Source organism: Crinia signifera, chromosome 2, assembly GCF_055691185.1.
Source record: "Crinia signifera chromosome 2, ASM5569118v1, whole genome shotgun sequence".
NCBI classification, from domain to species: domain Eukaryota; kingdom Metazoa; phylum Chordata; class Amphibia; order Anura; family Myobatrachidae; genus Crinia; species Crinia signifera.
The window spans coordinates 286554034-286577085 of NC_139218.1; the positions used below are offsets into that span (position 1 = coordinate 286554034).

Consider the following 23052-nt stretch of genomic DNA (forward strand, 5'->3'; position numbering starts at 1 on the left):
GTAATAGTACTTTCTGCAGATCTGTTTGTATTACTTTGTTCCTTGTAATTCTATAGATCTTTCCATACATTATCATCTTACAGCTTACCCTATAATGCAATGCAAGACAAATCATGTCCTCTCTTGTATGTGCAGCCTATGGAAATAGCGTTAACATTCCTCTGCTGCTCATCACTACCTGCCATGGGTGCTGAACCACATTGGTGCTGCTGTATGCCTTTTACTCTATAATTCTTTCTGTATTTTATGGAGGATATGCCAGTGTTCTCCATTGTAAATAAAAGACAATACGGCTATGGGGGGTATTCAATGATTGTCGTGATCCCGCAGCCATCTTCCGATGGGGGAGATGGCTGCGGGGCCCTATTCAATGCTGTCTTCCCCGACAGTATTGAACAGGGGTTCTCGGCAGAAAGAGCCCGACATCACTAGCTGTCCGGCTCGTTCTGCCGAGAAAAGCCGTAAATAGGCGAGCTCCCGGCCGGAGCTCGTCTTATTTCCGCCCTCAACTCGCGGCCACGCCCCTTTCTCGCTGCTCGGTGACCGGGACATTGAATCCCGACTGCCGAGCTCAAGTCGAGCAAAGTGAGAACGGGACAGGGGCATGGCTGTCGAGTTGCTCGACAGCCGTACCCCTGACATTGAATATCCCCCTTAGCCTTTAGGCCCCCATACATTACTGTGACTTCTCTGAGGGGAGAAGTCGCATCAGATCCCCCTTTAGCCACCCAGGAGCTCTGATGCGATGTACATGGGACCACGGATTGGTTTGGATCTGGAAAACATGCAATTTCCCCAGATTTTCTCGGCCCGATGCATTGGAATTGGGTGAAATCGGGGCAAAATTACTTAAGTGTCTGCCCAGTTTTTGACTCAAGTCTTTACATACTGCCACAGAAAAAGTCTGGGCATCACATATCATCAGAAACGATATACTTTTGTAAATCTCCTTGTTGTATCCCAGAACCGTTGAATAACAAACCTGTCAGAACAACGGCTACATCATATTCCAGCATTTGGTTTAGGGCTTTTTCCTTCCTTTGAAGGCTCCTTGCATAAAGGTAGCAACTTGATTAGTACAATAACAAATATGATGAAAGAACAAATTTATTTTAAAATAAACCTTAAAACCACAACCTTGGAGGTCTGTGTGATTGTACAGTACATGAAAGTGGGCTCCACCCGGACCGTAAACCTTCATGACAAACACAGAGCACAGGCACATGCAAATGTGTCCTCATACTCCTAGCTTCAAACTGCCTTTTTTGTGCCTTTTTCCTTGAAAAAGAATATTAGTTGCACCAAAATGCGGCTAGGATGCACCATCGAATGGACCTCCCCTCCCCATGTGCATCTAATACTAGATTTACTTGGCGCTGAGATGGCCCTGGGGAGGTCGGGCCACTGCTGATGTTAGTGGCCCTACCTCCCAATGTCTGGGCCCATCTGCATTTTTTCACAAATGCTGGCAGGCTGTCAATCAGCCAGTGTACGGCCTACATTCACAGGTCATCGCTGGCTGTGACCGAACGGGGGGGCTCGTGCATGCGCACTGCAAACTGTGAGCATGTGTGGTCATCCGATATTCTTCTGCGTTTGGGTCTGAATCGACCTCTCAGCCTCTCTCCCACACACAAGGGTCACATATTAAATGAATCGGCACATTTTACTGGTGATCCATTGTGACTAAGATGTATTTTCAGATAAAGTAACACAAAAAGTATGGCTGGGACCTGGTGTGCTGAGAGCGGCATTAATGTACGAGGACACATCTGTATGCAATACTGTATTGCTGTTTAAAAGCCAATGTGGCTTACAAGCAGCCTATTCATATCTGCTTCGTGTCTTTTTTTATTCTTGCCACCAAATGTTTATACTCAACTGGGTTTCTCTAAAAATGTCCCAAAGTGTTTTAAAATGTCTGCATTGAAGATCCGGCATCATTGCTTATTGGTGATAATGGATTCACACATATTTTGTTTTGCTTAATTATTCCTCATTTTACGTATTCTAAGTGGTTAGAGGTCACATTGGTGTAAACAATGTATCTGAAGAATTGGATTGCGCTATTCCCTGTACAGAAGTTATGTAAATGAATCTCTTTATTACAGAATGTTGTGCCCAGTTTTCTGCACATTATTTCACTTCATTGGCATCTTTAAAAATTCATATTTCATTAGGAATTTGATGAAACATCACCAAATCGGCCAACGAATCCATATGCGTCATCTAAGGCAGCTGCCGAAGGCTTTGTGCTGTCTTTCTGGGAAAGATACAAGGTAAGGAGGCAAGGAGAGAGCCAAGGATATATTAGCACTGGGAGTCTTAGCTCTATTCATCGGGGTACATGTGTAAATGGAGCATCCCATAGCCATATGTTGTGAAGTGTGAAATGATTATTTATACTGCTGGATGTATTTAGGATGTAGACCAAAGTGTCCCACCTGCTCTGCAATGCACCAGCTGTCAGTCATTTTTTTTTCTTCATGCTCAAATTGTTTACACTGCAAAGCTACAGTTAGTAATCTGTCCAGAGTTAAAGCACAAATACATTGATGCCAATCCCCATTTGAGCAGCATATGCAGTATTCTTACACTCGTGAGAATTGTTCTGTTAAATTAATTTTCTTTTTCTACAAAAACAATGTATATTTTTGTATATACTAGAAAAGTTGTTAAAGCAGTTTATGTGCATTCCGACTTCTGTCAATGATGGTGCTACAATTGCTTTATTGTATATACCTGTGTTCGGATTTATGTTTTATCTGTCCACCTCTCACACACGGAAATAATAGTAGAGCGCTTGCTGACGGTCAGTAAAAAATAATGGGGCAGATGTATTAAGCTTTAACAAGAGATAAATCCAAGGGTGATAAGGAGAGCTAAACGTCCAGCCAATCACCTGCTAACTGCTATGTTACAGCCTGTGTTTGAAAAAAGTCATTAAGGAGCTGATTGGCTGGACGTTTATCTCTCCTCGTATTAATCTCTTGTTAAGGCTTAATACATCTGCCCCATTGATTGTCAGTGTTGTGTCCCAAATGTGGAAATGCAATGTCTGTATTTTGGTAGCCATGGAAATGACAGAAATACATGCTGGTGTGGTCTTTCTTTGTAAAGGTTTAACCAAACTTAAATCATCCTGCACCCTAGCAAAAGTAGTGATCTAGAACGACCTGCATATGACCTGATTGTACGCAGGTCGTAAGAGAGATCGAACAAGCAATTGTATGTGCTTTAAAATCACATCCGATCTGCTTCTGACCACACTCAAAGCCGATGGATCATGTGTGTATCATATATGATCTGAGGATCGACCTCTCGGCCCACGGAACCACACATCATACTGATATACCTCACGATGTGCACACAATCGATCACACGACCCATCAAAATTGTGCATTCGTACACAATATTGTTCTAGTGGAAGGCCAGCAAGGCTTGTGTCATGCCTGCCCAAGCCCCAGATCACTCTTCCAAATGACCTTGTAACGCTGCTGCCCCCCACATGAGGTCACACTTACATAACTGTGCTGCCTGTTATTTACCAGGGAAGGCTATGAAATAAAGGTTATTACCAGTGGCAGTGGCACACCTCAGCATGAATGTTTAATATACATAATGTACACAAGTCTGATGAAAAGATGTATTTTTTATTTCTCCCATTTTGTTTGTTTAACATTGTCTACGTTTTGACTTGTTTATATTTCTATCTGTATGGTCCATGATGCCACGTTTGGCTCACATTTGTGTAGATGCTTGGTCATAATTCTACTCCTCTTGTTTCTCTCAAGTTTCCAGTTGTTATTACCAGAAGCAGCAATGTGTATGGACCACACCAGTATCCTGAAAAAGTATGTACTGTATCATTGAAATCTGTACTAAAAGGATAATGTTATACTGTACAATGTTGACCTGTTGACTGTCACCCATTAGTGGTGGACCATATGACTGTAGACCTAGACATTGTAGATGTAATATACCATAACCGCGCTAGACAGCTGGAGATAACTAGAGGCTGTCTATCATATAGTCACTACATAGAGATACTACATGTATGCACTAGCTCACCGTTTAGTGTAGCAGCAGCGTCTCGTAATGGCTGGTATCTGAACACTATATTGAAGACTAGACAAAAAACATTATCTTATTGTACTGATCACAAGTTGCATCCATAGGGCTAAATAAGTAGATCTCCATCACAAGAGTGTAGACGCTGCAGCTTTCCTTATTAGCAGATTATGATTATGCCTCTCCATGTTATATACAGAGCTGCTTTATTACTGCTGGCCTGCTTTTATTCATATAAAAGAACTTCCAACTGCAGTCCTAATAGAGGAGGTAGAGTACCTGTGGTCATTCATATTACAGTGCACATAATTCAGTCTTGCTCATGCTGCAGAATATGTGTTAATAGCAACATAAAATAGACACTGAAAGCGGACATTTAGCATCATAAGTATCATGTGCGTGTATAGATAATTTGCCACTATTTGATCAGTGACATTTAGTTTAATGTTTTCACTCCACGAGACCTTTTCATGAGAGCGGTTCTGTATTTAATCTTCTAAGACTCGCACTATGGAGATCATAAAACTATGTGCCATTGTTTTTACGCAGTTGTCTACCATAGAGACTTATTACATCCTTTCCTTTGACAAAATGGTAGCAAGGACAGCACTAAAAAGGTTATTTGACTAATTCAAACAAATTGATGGTATAATGTAGTTTTATATATCTCTGTGTATATATCTGTAGATATATACCTCATAACCACAGCAACATTTGTGTCTTTGAAGTGTAATAGCATCTTAGCAGGAGATATTACAAGGCAATTATTAAAGAAATGTGTTCTTTTCTATAGACTAATAAATAGAAAAACATGACGGTACTTGTGTAGTTTCACAGCGGCAGCAGTACACTAAGTTTGAAGCTACGTTATCAGCGTAGCCCAACGGCTGCCTTCTGTAGTTTTACGGAGGCAGCTTAAACTACGTTGTCAGTGTAGTGACTCCGCAGCAGCCCTGCGGTGTCATTGTAAAAATAGACAGCCCGGAAAACCGCTAACAAAGGGGGCGTCTAAAATAGACAGCCTGGCAAACTGCTAACAAAGGGGGCGTATAAATGTAGACGGTCTCTAGGGTGACTATGGGGAGCCTAAAAATACACCCTGGCAAACCACTAATAAAGAGGGCGTCTAAATTTAGGCAGTATCCAAACCGCTACCAAAGGGGGGGTCTAAATTTAGACGGTCTTCCGGGTGATTATGGGGAGCCTAAAAATGCAGCGCCCGCAAACCGCTAACAAGGGTGCGTCTAAATTTAGACACTCTAGTGTCTAAATTTAGTCGGGAATAGGGGTGCAGCATTAGTCAAAAATAAACAGACCGGCAAACCACTAAACAATATGCGGAGTGCTATGAGGAGACTCGGGCATCTAGATTTAGTCAGGTATGGGGGTACATAGGGGTGCAGCGTGAAAAATACTATTTACCTGTCTACAATGACACTTGTCAACATATCAGCTGTCGACCTTGTTTATTCAACCATCCATGCCAGTCCAAAGCGTGGTGAGCGGACACATTACGCGTCCTCCCGACCTGTTCATACCCCCACTATCCACGTCGGCGTGGAGTTGATTTTATAAACACGGATTACTTCACATGTGTTCCGCGTCCCCTCGCGGGGCTCGCTGCGCTTGCCACACTTTATAAAATCAACTCCATGAAGACGTGGATAGTAGGGGTATGAACAGGTCGGGAGGACGCGTAACACGTCCGCTTGCCATGCTTCGGGCTGGCGTGGATAGTGGGGCTGTTTCAGGAACAAATTCACACCTGCCATATCATACATCTGAGACAGTAATGAAGACATGTGTTAACTGGTAACTGGATTTTAGTTAATAAGAAGAAAAAGAAGAAAGCAGCTTTCCTACGCTAACTACGCTACTTCTGACTGACTACGATGATTCTGACAGGGATGCTACACTGACGACGTAACTGGCGGTAAGGAACACTAGGCTGATTCTGACAGGGACCCTACGCTGACGTCCTAACTGCCGCGCAACACTACTTCTGACTGACTACGCTGACTACGGGAGCACAACGCCGATTCTGACAGGGACGCTACACTAACTATGCAAGTGCCGCCGTAAAACTACACAAAGTACCAACATGACTTATTCAAAGGTTAAATGCCAAGCACTTGTTGCTGACAGCAATACGAATAACCTATTAACTCTGGTAGTATTAATCACACTTGTTAGGATGTTGGGAGAGGGAGGTGGATGATGATGTTGGTGTACTTGAGTTGTATTAGCAATTATGGTTCTGTGTGGTGAATTTTCACTTGAATTCCCATAATCCTTTGCAATATCTGGTGCAAAGCCCATTCTGCTCTCCATAAAATGGTATGGACATTGGCCCTTATTCTGATTCACTCGCAAAGGCAAATTCCTTCTCAAATTAACAAAACCATATGCACTGCAGAGGGGCAGATGTAACATGTGCAGAGAGAAATTAGATTTGGGTGAGGTTTTACTTCAAAGTGAGATCTATATTGCAGTGTAAAAATAAAGCAGTCAGTATTTACCCTGCACAGAAACAAAATAACTCACTCAAATCTAATTCTCTCTGCTCCCACCTGCAGTGCACATGATTTTGTCCATTTGAGAAGGAATTTGCCTTTGCCAGTGAACCAGAATAAGGACCATCATCTGTCCCCAGTTTTCGTTAGTGATGCATCAGTAATTCTGGAGTGCTGTATTATCTTCCCCAGAGTTCAGAATCTAATTCTGGGGTGTGTTTCTAAATTATAATTTATATGTCATGATAGAAGTGTTAAATACACTGAGCATGATTAACATCTGTTTTTCCTTGTAGGTAATTTTAGCTTTATTGCCTACTCAACATGTCATTTCATTAGTAAAACAGTATGAAACATGCCATTATGTGATCTTAATTGCACTTTGCTGTTTTTACAGCTCCCATTACTGCTTAAATCTCCATGGGTCTGTAAAATAGCCTACAGAAACTCTGTCATGCTGCACTACTCACTGGGATAAAACACGTCTAATTAACGTTATACTTTTTTCTTATCTTTTATATTTTGCTTCTCGGCCATTTGGCTAAGATCAAGTGTAATATCTGTTCAAATCAGTGGGTATGGACTAGCCCCTGGCCGAAGAATAGAGAAAGGCTGCACAGAGTAACTGCTCTGATGAGCGGAGGGTCCCCTCATGCCTGGGAGTGGCGAAAAGTCTGGCTGAGTACCTTCACCTCTGCCATGTGGTTTGAGGTGTTGTTTCCGTAAACCCACTGGTAGGAGGGGGGGAGAAACACTGGGCCCAGTAGTTTGAATCTCTTGATGGGGTTTGTAGCCCCTGAAGGATGAAACAGAGAAAGGCTCAGTTTAGTATCCATTCCAAGGGAGTGGAGAAAAGCTGGGACTGAGTAGATTGCTTCCATTCCAGAGGTTCATGGCCTCTGATGGGGAGACAGCGAAAGGCTCAGTCTAGTTTCCATTCCCAGGGAGCGGAGAAAGGCTGGGACTGAGTAGATGGCTCCTGTTCCAGAGGTTCGTAGCCTCTGATGGGAAGACCGCGAAAAGCCCAGCTTAGTACCTTAACCTTGGGATGCGAGAAACACTGAGACTGAGTAGATTGCTCTTCCGAGGGGGCCTCAACCCCTAAGGGAGTCATTCGAAAAGCCCAGTGGAGTATCCATTCTCATACCAGGGGCTGGAAAGTGCCCTAGATGGGAGCAGAGAAACAGGACAGTTTTTCACACCCCCACCCCGGCCTTCTGGCTGGGGTCTCTTTATTATTTATTTCTCTTCCCCTCTCACGTTGTCACTTTTCACGTTTTCCGTTTTGTGTAGTGTGTCACTGTTTTTTTTTTTTAGGCCGTGTGTTTGACCCTTATGGGCCATTCACTCCCCAATGTACCGAAGCTCTCATCCTTTTGGGGAGAAGTTCGGTCCCTCGAGGTCGACCCCAAAACCGCAAGGTGGAGGGAAGCCTACTGCGGGTCTCTCCAAGCTTCGGCGCGGAGGACCCACCGTCCTAACCCTTCCGGGGGTTGAGGAAAGCGGGTCTCTCTAAGCTTCGGCGAAGAGGACCCACCGATCCCTTTTTTCCCCTCTTTGGCCTTATGGCTGTGAGGGGTTAGGGGAGTAACGGGGCCCTTCTCCTTTGGGAGAGGGTTCATTCGAACGCACGACTCCCTATGCACAATTTAGGTCACGCACTGGTTGGTGGGAGCACACCTTGGGCTCCCTGAGTTTCTTCAAACTCATTTCCTCTACCTCCCCATGGCAGCCGAACACATGGGTTTCCTCCCTTATAGGTAGACATCTGGAAAGGAAAGAAAAGACACTGCCCCTATATAAGGTCCGCCCACCTAAGGCTCTGTGTCTTTTTTTTCCTTTCCAGGTGGACAGGAGGCTTACCCTGTGAACAGCTGCTGGTCTTCCCCACTGCCTAGTGCAGCAGGGGTTTTAGACCTATGGTGAGGTAGAGGTGGCCCGCTACCTAGTGTGGTTGGGAACCTGGTCTGCTAGGCGGCCCGCTGCCTAGTGCAGTAAGGGCCGTTCTTTGTGTTTTGCCCCATGTACTGACCGTCTAGAGTGGATACCGGGCGTCCGGTATAATCATAGTGCCTCTGTGAGCCAGGCGGCTGGCGTGTACAGCGTCTCCCCCTCTGTGTAGCGCGGATGCAGGCGCTTCCTGCCGCGTGCGTGTCTGGAATGCCGGGGGGCGCGCGCGCGCGCGCGTACCGGCGCTTGATGATGACGCGGCGGACGCTGCGGCGTCTGACGTCGGGCGGAGAGGCAGGGGACGCTGAAGGGGGCTGCGGCGGTGACGCGGGCGGGCGTCCGGCGTCATAAGAGGGCGCCAGGACAGCCTGGCCTGCGTGTATGGAACACACGGAAGTGGCAGTTCTGAAGGGGCCTGAGAGTTATCGGAGGGGCTGTATCCCTGCACTACAGAAATAAGGATACTTTACAGCAGACTGGTAAGGTCCCTTACAGCATGCGCTGCAGGGACTTCTTCTCTCTATGTCACTGTGGCTGATTGGTGTTGTTTTTACAGTACTATATAATGGAGGAGGAGAGAAGGCAGCCATCTAAGTCAGGGTAAGCCTAGGCTGGATGTTTTTTATTTTTATTTTTTGGATCTTTACTGGGCTAGTTATGGTAGCTGTTTCTATTTGATACTTATGGTATATTGCTGTATACTTAGGTCTGAAACTGGCAAGGAGAAAGCCGAGGCCAAGGCAAAGCACAAGAAAAGGACTGCTAAATGTGTCCTCTGTGATAAAGACCTACCAGATAAATGTACAGGGTCTGTGTGTGAAAAGTGTAAAAGGCCGCCAATGCTGGGGCCGGATCAAATGAAGGACCTGGTGTCCATGTTGAGAACCTCCTTGGCAGATACCTTTGTCACAAAGGATGACCTAGCCAAGATGTCCCTGAAAAGACCCAGGGAAGTTTTGTCAGAGGATTCGGATGGATCGGAGGGCCCGGCAGCAGGCCATGATGATGATGTTATAGAGGAAGGCGAAGTTGTACAGGAAAAACCAGATCCTGGGTTTAATCCAGACCTGCTGGAGAACTTGCTGGGTCTAATCAATAAATCCCTGAACATAGAAGACCCCCCTGAGGAGGGCAAGTTGCAGGACTTGCTGTTCAAAGACAAGAAGAAAAAAGCCAAAGCTTTTCCCTTGTCTGAGGCATTAAAGGAGGTAGTTGAGGAGGAATGGGCCAACCCCGATAAGAAGGTTGCGGCCCCAGTCAGGGTGGCAAAGATGTACCCTTTCGAGGATAAGCTTGTTAAGCATTGGGAAGCTGCTCCCAAAGTGGACGCGGCTATCGCGAGAATATCCAGAAAGACTACTCTCCCGTTAGAAGATGCCAATATCTTTAAAGATAGCATGGAGAGAAAGATGGAGATTACCCTGAGGAAACAACATGTGACATCAGGGGCGGCCATTAAAGCATCCTCAGCTATTGCGGTGACTTCACGGGTTCTTAGGTCATGGTGCCAGGACCTAGAATCTGACTTAATGGATGGCATCAAAAGGGCTGAGCTACTTAAAGTGGTACAGAATATGCAAGTAGCCATTGAGTTCGTCTGCGACGCATCTTTGGATGCGGTAAGGTTGTTGGCAAGGGCTAATGCGAGTGCAGCAGTAGCAAGGAGAGCTCTATGGCTGAAGCCTTGGGCGGCAGATGCCCAATCCAAGAATAAATTGGTTTCATTGCCCTTCCATGGTGAATATTTGTTCGGTGCCAAACTGGACGATATTATCTCTAAGCTTTCTGGAGGAAAATCAGTATGGCTCCCGCAGGACAAGGCAGCAAGGAAACCCTTCAATAGGTTTCAGCGGTTTCAAACCCCAGACCTTAAAGAGGCCAGAACCTATAGGCCAGGTAGGGGGTATAGAAGGCCCTGGTTCGGGAACAGAGGTTCCTTTCGAGGGCAGCGAAGCAAGGAGGGCAGGTTTGGATTCCGTAACCTGTCCCAATGACGCCAGGTGCAGGGTCGGAGGCAGGCTATTGAAGTATCAGCAGGCTTGGCTCCACTCCACACAGGACAAGTGGGTGCGGGAGATCGTTTCCAGCGGGTATCGGATAGAATTTGTCAAACCGCCAGGGAACTGGCAAGAAGCTTCTCCCATGCCAAAGTGCCTGCAGGAGAGAAAAGCTCTTTTAGACAGCCTAAAGACAATGATGGCTCAAGGAGTGGTGGTGAGAGTCCCGGAGGATCAGGAAGGCCGGGGGTGGCAGTCCCGGTTCTTCGTGGTGAAGAAAGCCTCGGGGGGCTTCAGGACCATTCTGGACCTGAGGAGGCTGAATTCTTTCGTGCACGCAAAAAAATTCAAGATGGAGTCTATCCGGTCCATTCTACCGGATATAAGGCAAGGCTCTTTTCTCACCACCATAGACTTGAAGGACGCTTACCTGCACATACCCATATACGCAGATCACCAAAAGTTCTTAAGGTTTTGCCTAGGGGGAATTACGTATCAATTCACAGCGCTTCCATTCGGACTCTCCACGTCCCCAAGGACTTTCACGAAGGTTCTGATAGTGCTCATTGCCAACCTCAGGCAAGAGGGGATAGCAATTTGGGCGTACCTGGACGACCTTCTGATAATGGCCAGTACAAGAGAGCTAGCCTTGACTCATACACAAAGAGTGATACACTACTTAGAAAAGCATGGCTGGATTGTAAATATGGAAAAAAGCCAGCTGAGACCGTCAAGGGTGGTAAAGTACCTAGGGGTCGTGATAGACACCGGGCTAATGAGGATCACCCTGACGGAAGAGAGAATAGAAAAATTGAGAAAAGAGATAAGGAACCTTCTGGTAAAGCACGCAGTAAGATCAGCGGACTGCATGAAAATTCTTGGCCTAATGGCGGCAGCTCAGGACACGATCGGTTGGTCTCGGTTCCATACAAGGTCCCTACAGAACTGCTTCCTGTCCCAATGGGACGGGGACGGAAAGAACCTGAATCAAAGGATCACACTATCGAGAGGCGCGATGGCAGACCTCAAATGGTGGTCAGAGACAAGCAAATTTCGCCAAGGGAGATCTTTTGTAGAGGAAAATCAGGTGGTTCTCACAACCGACGCCAGCAAGACAGGCTGGGGAGCAGTCTATGCAGGAGAGGCCGCTCAGGGAATTTGGAGAGGTGCAGCAAAAAGGTTGCATTCCAACTTAAAAGAAATGAGGGCAGTCACCTTGGCCTGCAAGCATTTCCAACATCGTCTATACCAAAAAAATCTGTTAGTAAGGTCAGACAATCAAGTTGTCGTGGCCTATATAAACAAACAGGGAGGCACGAGAAGCAGGAGCCTCATGAAAGAAGTGGCAGTACTGCTGCAATGGGCCGAGACATGGACGAAGAATCTGAAGGCAGTATTTATAGCCGGAGAGAGGAATCAGCAAGCAGACTCTCTAAGCAGGGTATTACTAAAGCCAGGGGAATGGGAGCTGCGTCAGGAGGTCTTCGACAGAATAGTTCACAGATGGGGCTTACCATCAGTGGATCTGATGGCGACCAGCAGGAATGCGAAGGTGCCGAGATTTGTGTCAAGACACTGGGAGCCTCGAGCGTGGCAAGTAGACGCTTTGTCGGCGGAGTGGGGGAGAGGTCTGCTGTACGCCTTTCCACCATTCCCTGTGATTCCTCGGGTCCTCAGCAAGCTACAGAGGGAACAAGCCACTGTAATAATGATTCTGCCGTTCTGGCCGAGGAGATCATGGTTCTCCAGGGTGACGAGGATGGCCATAGAAGGTCCATGGTTTCTGCCTCAGGAACAAGATCTACTGAGGCAAGGGGAGTTCGTCCAACCACAGCCAGAGCACTGGAGATTAGCGGCGTGGTTACTGAAACCAGAACCTTGAGGGGTGAGGGGTTCTCAGTGAGAGTTGTGAACACCCTGCTGAAAGCTAGGAAAAACTCGACATCAAAGACCTACTACAGGATCTGGGAGGCTTATGTGCGGTTCTGCAGAAGTAAAAACAGGAATCATCAGGACATCTCTACGATCCTAGAGTTTCTTCAAGAGGGCTTGGATAAAGGGTTATCGGTAAGCTCCCTCAAGGTGCAGATCTCAGCGATTAGTGCCATGCTGGATTCCAGGGTAGCGGAAAACCGCTACGTGCAGAGGTTTGTGCAGGCTATTAAGAAAATCAGGCCGGTGTTTCACAACCCAATGGCACCCTGGGATCTCAATATGGTGCTGAATGCTCTGACCGAGGAGCCTTTCGAACCTTTGGACAAGGTGCCCATGAAGTTCCTTACGGCGAAAGTGGCGTTCCTGGTGGCCATCACATCGGCCAGGAGGGTGTCTGAGCTCCAGGCACTCTGGGCCGAGGAGCCTTTCCTAAACTTCTTCGAGGAAAAGGTGGTCTTGAGGACAAATCCTCATTTTCTGCCCAAAGTGGTATCCCAATTCCACATAAATCAAGAGATCGTTTTACCCTCTTTCTGCAGCAAACCAAGTAACACCAAGGAAGCCAGGCTTCATAAACTGGACGTTAGCAGGGCCTTGAAGATCTACCTTCAAAGGGTGGAATCGGTGAGAAAAACCAAAAGGCTATTCATAATCTCAGAGGGGAGAAATAAAGGACTGGGAGCCTCAAAAGCCACCATTGCAAGGTGGATCAAGAATTGTATTGTAGAGGCATATAAGATAAAGGAAGTGGAACTCCCAAAAGGCCTGAAAGCTCACTCCACCAGAGCTGTCGCTTCATCCTGGGCCGAGAAAGAAGCGATTTCTTTGGATGAATTATGTAAGACAGCTTGCTGGGCCTCGGCTCACACTTTTACTAAACATTATAGGGTGGATGTGGGATCCTCAAGCGATGCCAAAGTAGGCAGAAGGATCCTTAGTGCAGTGATTTGAATAAAAAATATTAAGGAGTGGAGAAAATGAGAGAAGGCTGAAGCTCGGCAAAGTAACTGAGCAGAAAAGCGCTAATACGGAGTGTAGTTAACTCCGCGGAGTATCCTTTTTCTTTATATGGTTTTGTTTTTCTTCATTAAATCTTCTCTCTCTCTACTTCTTATATTACTTGTATGGTATATGTTCATTGCATTCAATTGAGCTTAATATTATGTTGCCCGCCCAGTGAGTGAAACTGCTAGGGTATTACCCATGTGTTCGGCTGCCATGGGGAGGTAGAGGAAAGTACGGATTCTTACCGGTTAATACGCTTTCCTCTACTCCTCCATGGCAGCATATTTCCCGCCTCTTATGGGACTGTTTAGATTAACATTTATTATTGTTTTGTGGTTTATTATGCTATGAAGAAATAGTGTATAAGCTTGATAATTGAAAGACACAGAGCCTTAGGTGGGCGGACCTTATATAGGGGCAGTGTCTTTTCTTTCCTTTCCAGATGTCTACCTATAAGGGAGGAAACCCATGTGTTCGGCTGCCATGGAGGAGTAGAGGAAAGCGTATTAACCGGTAAGAATCCGTACTTTTTATAAAATGACAAATATTTTATAAAGTGAAAACCTATATTAGGTCCCTATGTATAAACTTTGGATACAAAATACATTGTGACATAGAACTGTTGTATTAAAGGTGAAATACATACAGTATTTTAGTAAACTGTAATATTTTTTTTTTCCTTTTTAGGTTATTCCAAAGTTTATTTCTTTGTTGCTGCATAACAGAAAATGGTAAATCTCTATGAGAAAATGTATTTATTAAGTAAAAGATGAGAGCAGAGCAAAATGGTTCTGTCTAGTAATTTCAAGCCCGCCAAATTGCACAGTTCTCCATGCATTTATATTATAATGCGGTGATGGGGTAAAAAAAACTGGTGTCTTGTATGCCCTTCAGTGACAGGAACCTGCAGAAGGTTTAGCTCATCATACTACAGGGTGTGGAGTATTGCACCGTGTCTAGCGGTTCATAGTATCAGGTAATGGTAAAATGTTACGTTTCCGGTCAGACTCGCAGCATGTCCTCCAATAAGCGATCTGTTCTTCATACATGTACTGTATTAAGGCTAGATTCATATTTGTTTAGATAACCTAAGACCCCCATACACCAGAATGACATTGAACCCGAAAACATAATCTCGACGGGTTGTTCAACGGATCATGTGCACATCGTGGGTATTGTCGTTACAATCCCATGGGTTGTGAGGTCGGCCCTCAGATCAGATGTTCTGCGCGTTTGATCCGTCGGCTCTCATTGTGGTCATAAGCAGATCGTATGTGCTTTTAAGCACATACGATTGCTGTTTGACTGCTCCACAAACTGCATACGACCAGGTCGTATGCAGGTTATCCTGATGTATGGCCAGCTTAAGACTTTTCTTATTTTAACAAGTGTATGTTTAGTTCTTTTTCCCCAAAAGTTGGAATTCCACAATAGCTCGACCAATTTGAAAGTGTTCTGAGCAGTTGATCCAACTACTTAATATAGCTATTAAAGTGCCCATTCAGACATTTCACAGGGTTGTGTATTAAATAGTTTGAAATGTTTTTACGAAACCAGTTGTGGAGAATAGGATTTTTACTGTAACATCAGGAATCTCTAATGGGTGGTATATAATGTTTGTCGGTATTCTTATAGTCAGAAATATTGGCAAACTCCTATTCAATGTGGCTGTTTTGGGCCGCATTGAAGCCTTTTTAAAAAGTCGAATCTGTATTGTCAAAAAATGTCTGCTAGCTAACCTGCATCCGTTTTCGACAATCCACGGCTGTTCCGGAAGATTGAATACCGACTGTCGAATCGGCCAGTATTTCCGACTGTCGGAAAGGTAATCTCCTGTGTTATGTTCTCCATTACACTGTGAAGTATGCTGGTGCTATGCAGATGTAGATGGTAGTAATATTTCCAGTTTGAAGATGGATTTCTCTTCAGATTTAGGCGGCGGTACGCGTCCTACAACCTTTTCATACCCCCACTATCCACGTCGGCGAGTTGAAAATAGATTAGTGTGGCGAGTGCAGCGAGCCACCGAGCCCGAAGCGTGGCAAGCGCACGCGGATACCTTCACAGCTATCCGCGTCCCCTCGCGGGCTTCACAGGTGTCAGCGTTTGCTCGCCACGCTTCGGGCTCGGTGCGTGGCGAACGGACGCTGACACCTGTGAAGCCCGCGAGGGGACTCGGATAGCTGTGAAGGTATCTGCGTCCCCTCGCCACGCTTTGGGCTCGGTGGCTCGCTGCGCTCGCCACACTAATCTATTCTCAATTCCACGCCGACGTGGATAGTGGGGGTATGAAAAGGTCGTAGGACGCGTACCGCTGCGCTCGCCACGCTTCGGGTGGGCGTGGAAAGTGGGATTTACACGGTCCACAGCTGTGGCGTCCACTAGTGGCACTGAGGGTGGGTTTCAATAGTGTTCCCCTAGGGCCACCTAAACTTCTTAGCGGCTATCTATGTGACTCGAGATTCAGACGCAGTTGCGTCTGAATCTCGCATACAGTTTAGAAGCCCCGGCATCGCTGTGCCGGGGTGTCCACTTTAACATACCCCCGTTGTCAGCGGTGCCCAGGCGCTGCCTATTTCACTGTGGAACTACACTGTGCCACAGTGACATTGACCTGTCAGCGCCTGGGCAGCGCCGCTGCTGCTGCTGCTGCTGGCCGGCCGCTACGCTGTTTACGTCCAGCTAGAGCGGCACAAGCTCAGTCAGACAGAGCTAGAGCGGCACGCGCACAGTGAAACAGAGCCTCTGGCAGGCTGCCAAGTTTCATAGCTAGAGCGGCACGCGAGCCTCTGCACTTCCGGCGCCGTGAAACTACAGAAGTACCGTATTGTCTACAACACTGCTGAGGGAAGACCATATATTTTCTTATAAAGAGAAATATCTTCTATTTGTGTCTATGAAAGATTGCTGTAGACATACTCCTCAGCCATATACCTCACTGCACGTCACTAGGTCAGATGTCTGAGACTTTTAGTAGCATTAACAGTCTAGATCTGTCCTTCCCTTAGTGTGTGTGCATCTATTCAACATTATTACATATTGCAGACCGTAGTATACATTTAAGTGATTATACCTGTTTTTCTTTTCTCTCTGTAAAGCTGCATTCATGGGACCGGGAGACAAATCAGAAGCTTTCTGTATGCATCAGACTTGGTGGATGCTTTGCTGACCATTTTAAGGGTGGGAAAGGTTGGGGAAATCTACAATATTGGCACAAATTTTGAAATGTCTGTGTCCCAGTTGGCTCGAGAACTAATCCAGATGGTAAGTTTTTTTTTTTTTTTTTATTGGAATCCCATAATTGATATATCTGCATAACATTCATACAACACAGTTCATGTACGAGTTATTCATGGCTGCATCCTACTGCTGCTGGCTGCTTTTGATGCATTCAAGTCTTTTCAGAGAAGAATGTCTATAGACAAACACATGTCCATTATTTTGTGTAAATTGCCCAAAGCCATACCTCCTGTGTGAGTTAACTATAAGTCCATGTGAGTTAACTATGAGTCCATGTGACTGCCATTGAAGCGAAGAGACTTGTGATGCAGTAATAAACCATAGTACTCTCCTTCACAAAGATACAGCAGCTGCGTATTACATACTAAAGGGATATGCATCAAGCCTTGAAGAGAGCTAAAGTACCGACCAATTAGCTCCTGTCACTGTTGTGTGAAAGTGGGTTGCCTTTAGGGATTTTGTTCCACCTGCCTGAGGCAAGTGAAACAAAATCCCCAATAAGCCACATCTCCTGCTAGCTTTATTGGGGCTAGTTGGATAGCCCCCGGGGATACAATTGCCCACTATAAATTACTACAGTAGATTGGATAACCTACTAAATATCAGTATACATTTTCCTAGATTAGATGCCCAGTATAAAATCGCTGAAAATCTCCACCACAGAGGTGGCAATTTGTCATGGTCGGCTTAAAGCAGTAATGTCATTGCCGTTTTCTGCTTATGAATTAATTAGCAGTTGCAATCTCACTTGCTGCTGAAAAGCCCTCTGGTTCCCAGGAGAGAAGTTCACCTTGCAAGTCTACAGAGGCACTCAGACTCTGCAACATGACCCGATTTGCAACAATGGTACCAATATTTTATCAATTATATGGTGTCAGACAGAAATGAAGAGCAGTCTGCATCCAAATGCTTAGGTTTTCGTATTTAAAAGTCTAACTGTCCTGCAAATATATTGAATAATACAAGGTTACGATAATAGATGCTCAAGATAGGTGGTTTTTACAGGCCGTGTTACCCAGGACTATATATTTCATCTGTTCCAGGAAGATGTAACACCAAAACAACATATTACAGGAGTTGGACATTTTACATTGTTCCTATTACTTTGGCAATGCAGTGAATGGTTTGGGTTATTTGCTTTTTGCTGCATAATAAATGGAACTGGGTTTGCTTAGTATGATATCAAATCGAATCCCAGGTAAAAATATTCCAATTCAATTCCAAGGAAAATCTACGTCATTGCACAAATCTTTTCATTTGAAAAACTGAGCATTATAGCCTAGTGCTCTTCCTTTGCACACATTATAGTTAGCACTTAAGGCCCATACACACTGGGCGACTTTGAGCTGAAAGTCGCTCAAAACACCCAGTTTGAGCGGCTTTCAGCTCAAAGCCGCCCAGTGTCTATGCCCCGGCGATGAGCGCTGCTGCGCGCTCCCGCATCATCGCTGGGAAAGCCGTTCATCTGCTGGTAATACCAGCAGATGAGGGGCTTTCAGGATGGCTTTGCATAGCTCTGCGCTATGCAAACCTGTCCTTCCCCCTCCGTCGGCGCCGGGCAGGGAGAAAGCCGCCCAGTGTGTATGCCCCAGCGATGAGTGCTGCTGCGTGCTCCCGCATCATCGCTGGGAAAGCCGCTCATCTGCTGGTAATACCAGCAGATGAGCGGCTTTCAGGACGGCTTTGCATAGCTCTGCGCTATGCAAACCTGTCCTCCCCCCTCCGTCGGTGCCGGGCAGGGGGAAAGTCGCTCAGTGTGTATGCACTGAGCGGCTTTCCCTGCAGCGCTGATTGGCATCATCGCTGTCCATACACGCTGGGCATAGTCACCCAGTGTGTATGGACCTTAAGTGTTTTTAGACCAACTTTTTTTTTTTTTTTTATCAAAGATAATGGTTATAACAAATGTCAAGATATAGACAAACTGAACATAAGAAGTATTTTGAAGAAATTGCACTTCATACAACAAGGGAAAAGGCCAGACTTTAAATAATCACATCTAGCAATCAAATATAATCACAAATCCATCAAGGTCTTATTGAAAACTGCAAAATACAGTGTATTACATAGAAAGAAAACCAAGGGTGATAAGGGAGTAAATAGGAAAGGAAGAAAATCGAGAAGGGAGGAACAGGACGGAAGGTAGGGACAAGCAGACAGATACCGTACCTGATCTAGAAAGAGGCATAGTGAGGGGAAATAAGGCTCGGTGAATCATGTTTGCAGAGGAAGTAGAGGTTTTGAAGTCTTTTTCAGCGTCAGTGGAGTAAAGTAACATGGTGGTATCAGTAAAAACTGCATCAAACTGTATTAAAATGCTGAATTTGTAGTATTGTCTTTGACTTCTGCGCCTGGGACAAAACCCACCTGTCCAGAATGAATTGCAGTCTGGAGAAACGGTTTTAAAGCAACATGTATTGTATTGTTTATTCTGTGTATACCCTCTCTATAAATTAGACACATGTGCCATGTAAATACACTGCTTGCACAGATACCGCGGCTGATAATGTACAGGCACGTCTGTGCAGTAGGAACACACAATTGAGCAATAAGGTACCACACAAAGAAAAAGAACCAGCGCAAGCTCTGGCAGAATGTGTTGGGCCCTTGTGCCATATGTGGAGAAATATGGACATTAATGAATGATTCAGCATTATTGGTACCATTCATTGGTAAGGAGGGTCCCTGCCTATTCTGCAAGAGGTGTTAAACATTTCAGTTATTTTATTTATTTATTTACAGTTTCTTATATAGCGCAGTAGATTCTGTTGCGCTTTACAAATGTTGACAACACTGAAAGAACAAACTGGGTAAAACAGACAGACATAGAGGTTGGAGATGCCCGGCTGCAAGCTTACAATGTATAGGGAAATCGGAGGGAAACACAAGGACAGGCACCAGTAGTAGCGTAGCAGTCCCACCAAGTTGCAAGTCCAGAAGGGAAGCTATATAATACATGAGTGCCTTTGTGAGTGGTACCTAAATTTGATAGGCTTGCCTGAAGAGATGAGTTTTCAGGGAATGCTTGAAAGTTTGGAGGCTAGTGGAGAGTCTTGTATATCTCATCTCATAGCTTAGGTATCGACCCCTCTCTACCAATGGCTGGGGGGGGGGGGGGGGCAGTTTATCCAGTGATTGATAAATCCAACATTAGGCTAGAGATGATTAGGGTGGGGATGGTATACCTGGTAATTACGTTGAAAGTTTTTTTCTTTTGTATTCTTTTTGGGGTCACATGTGGTTAGTACTAATGGGTAATGATTACCTTTCTGCAATTACTTGTATTTTCCAACCTGCTAAATCGCTTTTTTCTTTTTTAATGATAAAACCTTTCCTTTAAAAAAAAAGATTGTGTGCCTTGGCAATTTCAGCCTCTTGCTCAGTGTGCCACGAGTGACAATAGACTGAAAATCTCTGCTATACTGTAAGTAGTGTAGTTACAGTAACAGTTATCAGCTTGTGACCTTTTAGAGAAAATACCAGAAAAAAAATCCATGCTAGACATATGAATTCACTATGACAACTACCTGCTAAGTATAGCACATAATGCCTTTCTTTAAAGTACCTTAATGAGGTCGTTCCATTGTGTATAAAGGTCAGGTGCTCTTTAACCCTAAGCTATTATACCTGCCTTGTGGTGAACAATTCTAAAGACCAAACATGGTTAAACGTATTTTTAAAAGATTGTTTTTTTGTTTTGTTTTTAAGATTCGAAAGACTTCTTCAGACACAGAAACGGAGTGTTGGATGGATTATGTAAATGATAGGTAATTCTATGTATATTTGCAGTAGGTGTATTACTAACAGCAGTAATTGTTGGTCTTTTTCTCCCTTGTTACATACTGATGTTTTATAGCTAACCAGGGATGTGCTTAGGGCTAAGATCAGAACATTATGAGCAGCAGAATAGAAAAACCTGTGTCTTTTGAACAATACAGTATGTGCCTGTTTGTAAACCAAGCACATTATTAAAGTACACTGCTACGTCCAACAGGATAATGTCCCATGTCACAAAGCACATATTGTCCCATGCTGGTTCCATGAACAATACAATGTTTTCAGTGTTCCAATGACTTCCGTAGTTACCGGAACAATCCAATTGAACATCTTTGGGATATGTTGAAATAGAAGATTTGTGTCCTGTGCAGATTGCAACATTGCAGCAACTGCATGGTGCAGTCATGTCAACTTGGACCGATATCTCAAAATATACTCAATCACAACATCATTTGCAGATATGATAACCTTGTTTACTCAAATGAACATGTACGATTAATAACACTTGCCGCACTTGTGGGATGCTGCCCAATCTTTGACATTTCCTATAAAGGGGCAATCATTTACAAGGCATGGTTTTGTCTGTAAATGATTGTCCCTATAAAAAAAAATCCAAGCAAAAAAAAAAACATCTGGCGATCTCAGGCTCCATTACATCCTATACCTGGTCTCCTGAAGCCATGTATGGTCTAACATAATTATAACAAACCATAAGGCGAGGTTATGGTGTAGACCAGAAAATCTGAGGTACAGATTAATTGGAGTCTTGAAGAAAACCCTATGCTACGACTCTTTTTCCACAACAATAATAGATATTGACGGGAAGCGGTCATCTATTAGAATGAACTTAGGTCTACAGTCATTAGGTCGACCCCACAAGGTCGACTGGCAGGAAGGTCGACCTGACTTAAGGTCGACATGGGCCAAGGTCGACATGACTTAAGGTCGAATTTGCATAAAGGTCGACATGAGGAAGGTCGACTGGTCATAAGGTCGACATGGGTTTTTCACTGTTTTTTGAGCCGACATGTGCCGACAGGCGGTATTTCATGCCCTACCATCCACTAGGGCGTGGTGGGAGAATAAAATAGTGTGCCGAGCGCAGCGAGGCACCGTGCCTGAAGCATTGCGAGCGAAGCGAGCGATGCGAGGGTCCGATTCTCATTGCCAACTGTGTCCATGTCGACTGTGTCGACATTTGGATCAAAAAACAGTGAAAAACCCATGTCGACCTTATGACCAGTCGACCTTCATCATGTCGACCTTTATGCAAATTCGACCTTAAGTCGTGTCGACCTTGGCCCATGTCAACCTTAATTCAGGTCGACCTTCCTGCCAGTCGACCTAGTGGAGTCGACCTAATGACTGTAGACCTAAGTTCATTCTGACAGATGTACCGATTCCATATTGACTTGGCTCTAAAATAAATGGAGCTCTTATTTTCTTCTGCAAAATAAATATCATGGGATAGACAGGGCAGACATTCTGTTTCCACATTTTTAAAATTACTTTTATTCTAACACTTTATTTTTGGCTGAATATTACATTGCAGGTTTAAATTTCATTGCAAAAGTTTGCAGGTAACATTGCAGATGATTAAGCCGCTTCTTTCTGGGATCAGCTATATTTACAATTTGTACTTGTGTATTATATTCACCTGCATTGCTGTTTACTTTTTTTTTTTTTTTAAGTACTGTGTGACAGTAGTGCTTATATATCACAGTGGTATTCATTGTACCACTTTGCTCCACTGCCACTGTGTGCTGGTTGCATCCACAGCATTTTAATAAATTCCTCTTTGGGTTTTCAAATGAATGAGCACTAGGACCCTGTTATTTTGACAAAGCTCACACTACATAGATGTTAATCACATTTATTCTCCCAAAGAAATTCTTTTGAAAATGCAATCTAATAAAGCGATACCGCCCTACTACAAACTTCAACATTACTTGCCTTTATCATGGTGCAAGCAAATATAGTGACCTATACAATAAAGAGGAAGGGGGTTATTCAATCTCAGGTCACGACAGTCGATCTGGCCAGACAGCCATGACCCTGGCCTGTTTTCGTTTGGTGTGATTCAATGTACCACTTTTTGATTGGCGAAAAGGGGGCTTGTCTGTGTAAACGGCCGTGGATTGTCGATATTTGGCCGCGATCGCGAGAATTCACGGCCGAAATCGACAAAACGGGCCCGACTGCTTTTAAAGTCAGGCCCATTCTGTCGATCTGCCTCTTCAATGCTGCCGGGAAAGACAGCATTGAATAGGTGTTCACCGCTATTTTCCCCGTCGTAAATAGTGGCCCAGATTGAATACCCCACTTAATGTGTCTTTAATTGGATCACTGTTTATCATCCTAATGGGCCCTACATATGGGCCGACGAGCGTTGTGAGTGAAGCTGCTTCACTCAGAACCCTCCGTCTCTTTCAGCGCACAGCACTACAGAATGCTGCGTGCTAAACGTGGCGTCAGGGTTCTCCATTATGAACACTGGTCCCAACCGATTAATAACCTGCATGCAGGCTATTAATCGCCACCGGATTCAGACTGGCGGGGCCGCA

The 23052-nt window shown here is 44.8% G+C and overlaps 1 protein-coding gene and 1 pseudogene across 2 annotated transcripts in view; both read left to right on the forward strand.

The window, feature by feature from the left end:
• Nucleotides 1-23052, forward strand: part of TGDS (TDP-glucose 4,6-dehydratase) — a 48150-nt gene that overhangs the window by 19177 nt on the left and 5921 nt on the right. For both annotated transcript variants that reach the window (XM_083168794.1, XM_083168795.1), the window contains exons 6-10: nucleotides 2181-2279; nucleotides 3795-3854; nucleotides 14159-14202; nucleotides 16570-16735; nucleotides 20420-20478. In XM_083168794.1, coding sequence (XP_083024920.1) covers nucleotides 2181-2279; nucleotides 3795-3854; nucleotides 14159-14202; nucleotides 16570-16735; nucleotides 20420-20478 — 428 coding nt within the window. The remainder of the gene's footprint in view (nucleotides 1-2180; nucleotides 2280-3794; nucleotides 3855-14158; nucleotides 14203-16569; nucleotides 16736-20419; nucleotides 20479-23052) is intronic.
• Nucleotides 7106-7176, forward strand: LOC146060917 (U2 spliceosomal RNA; annotated as a pseudogene).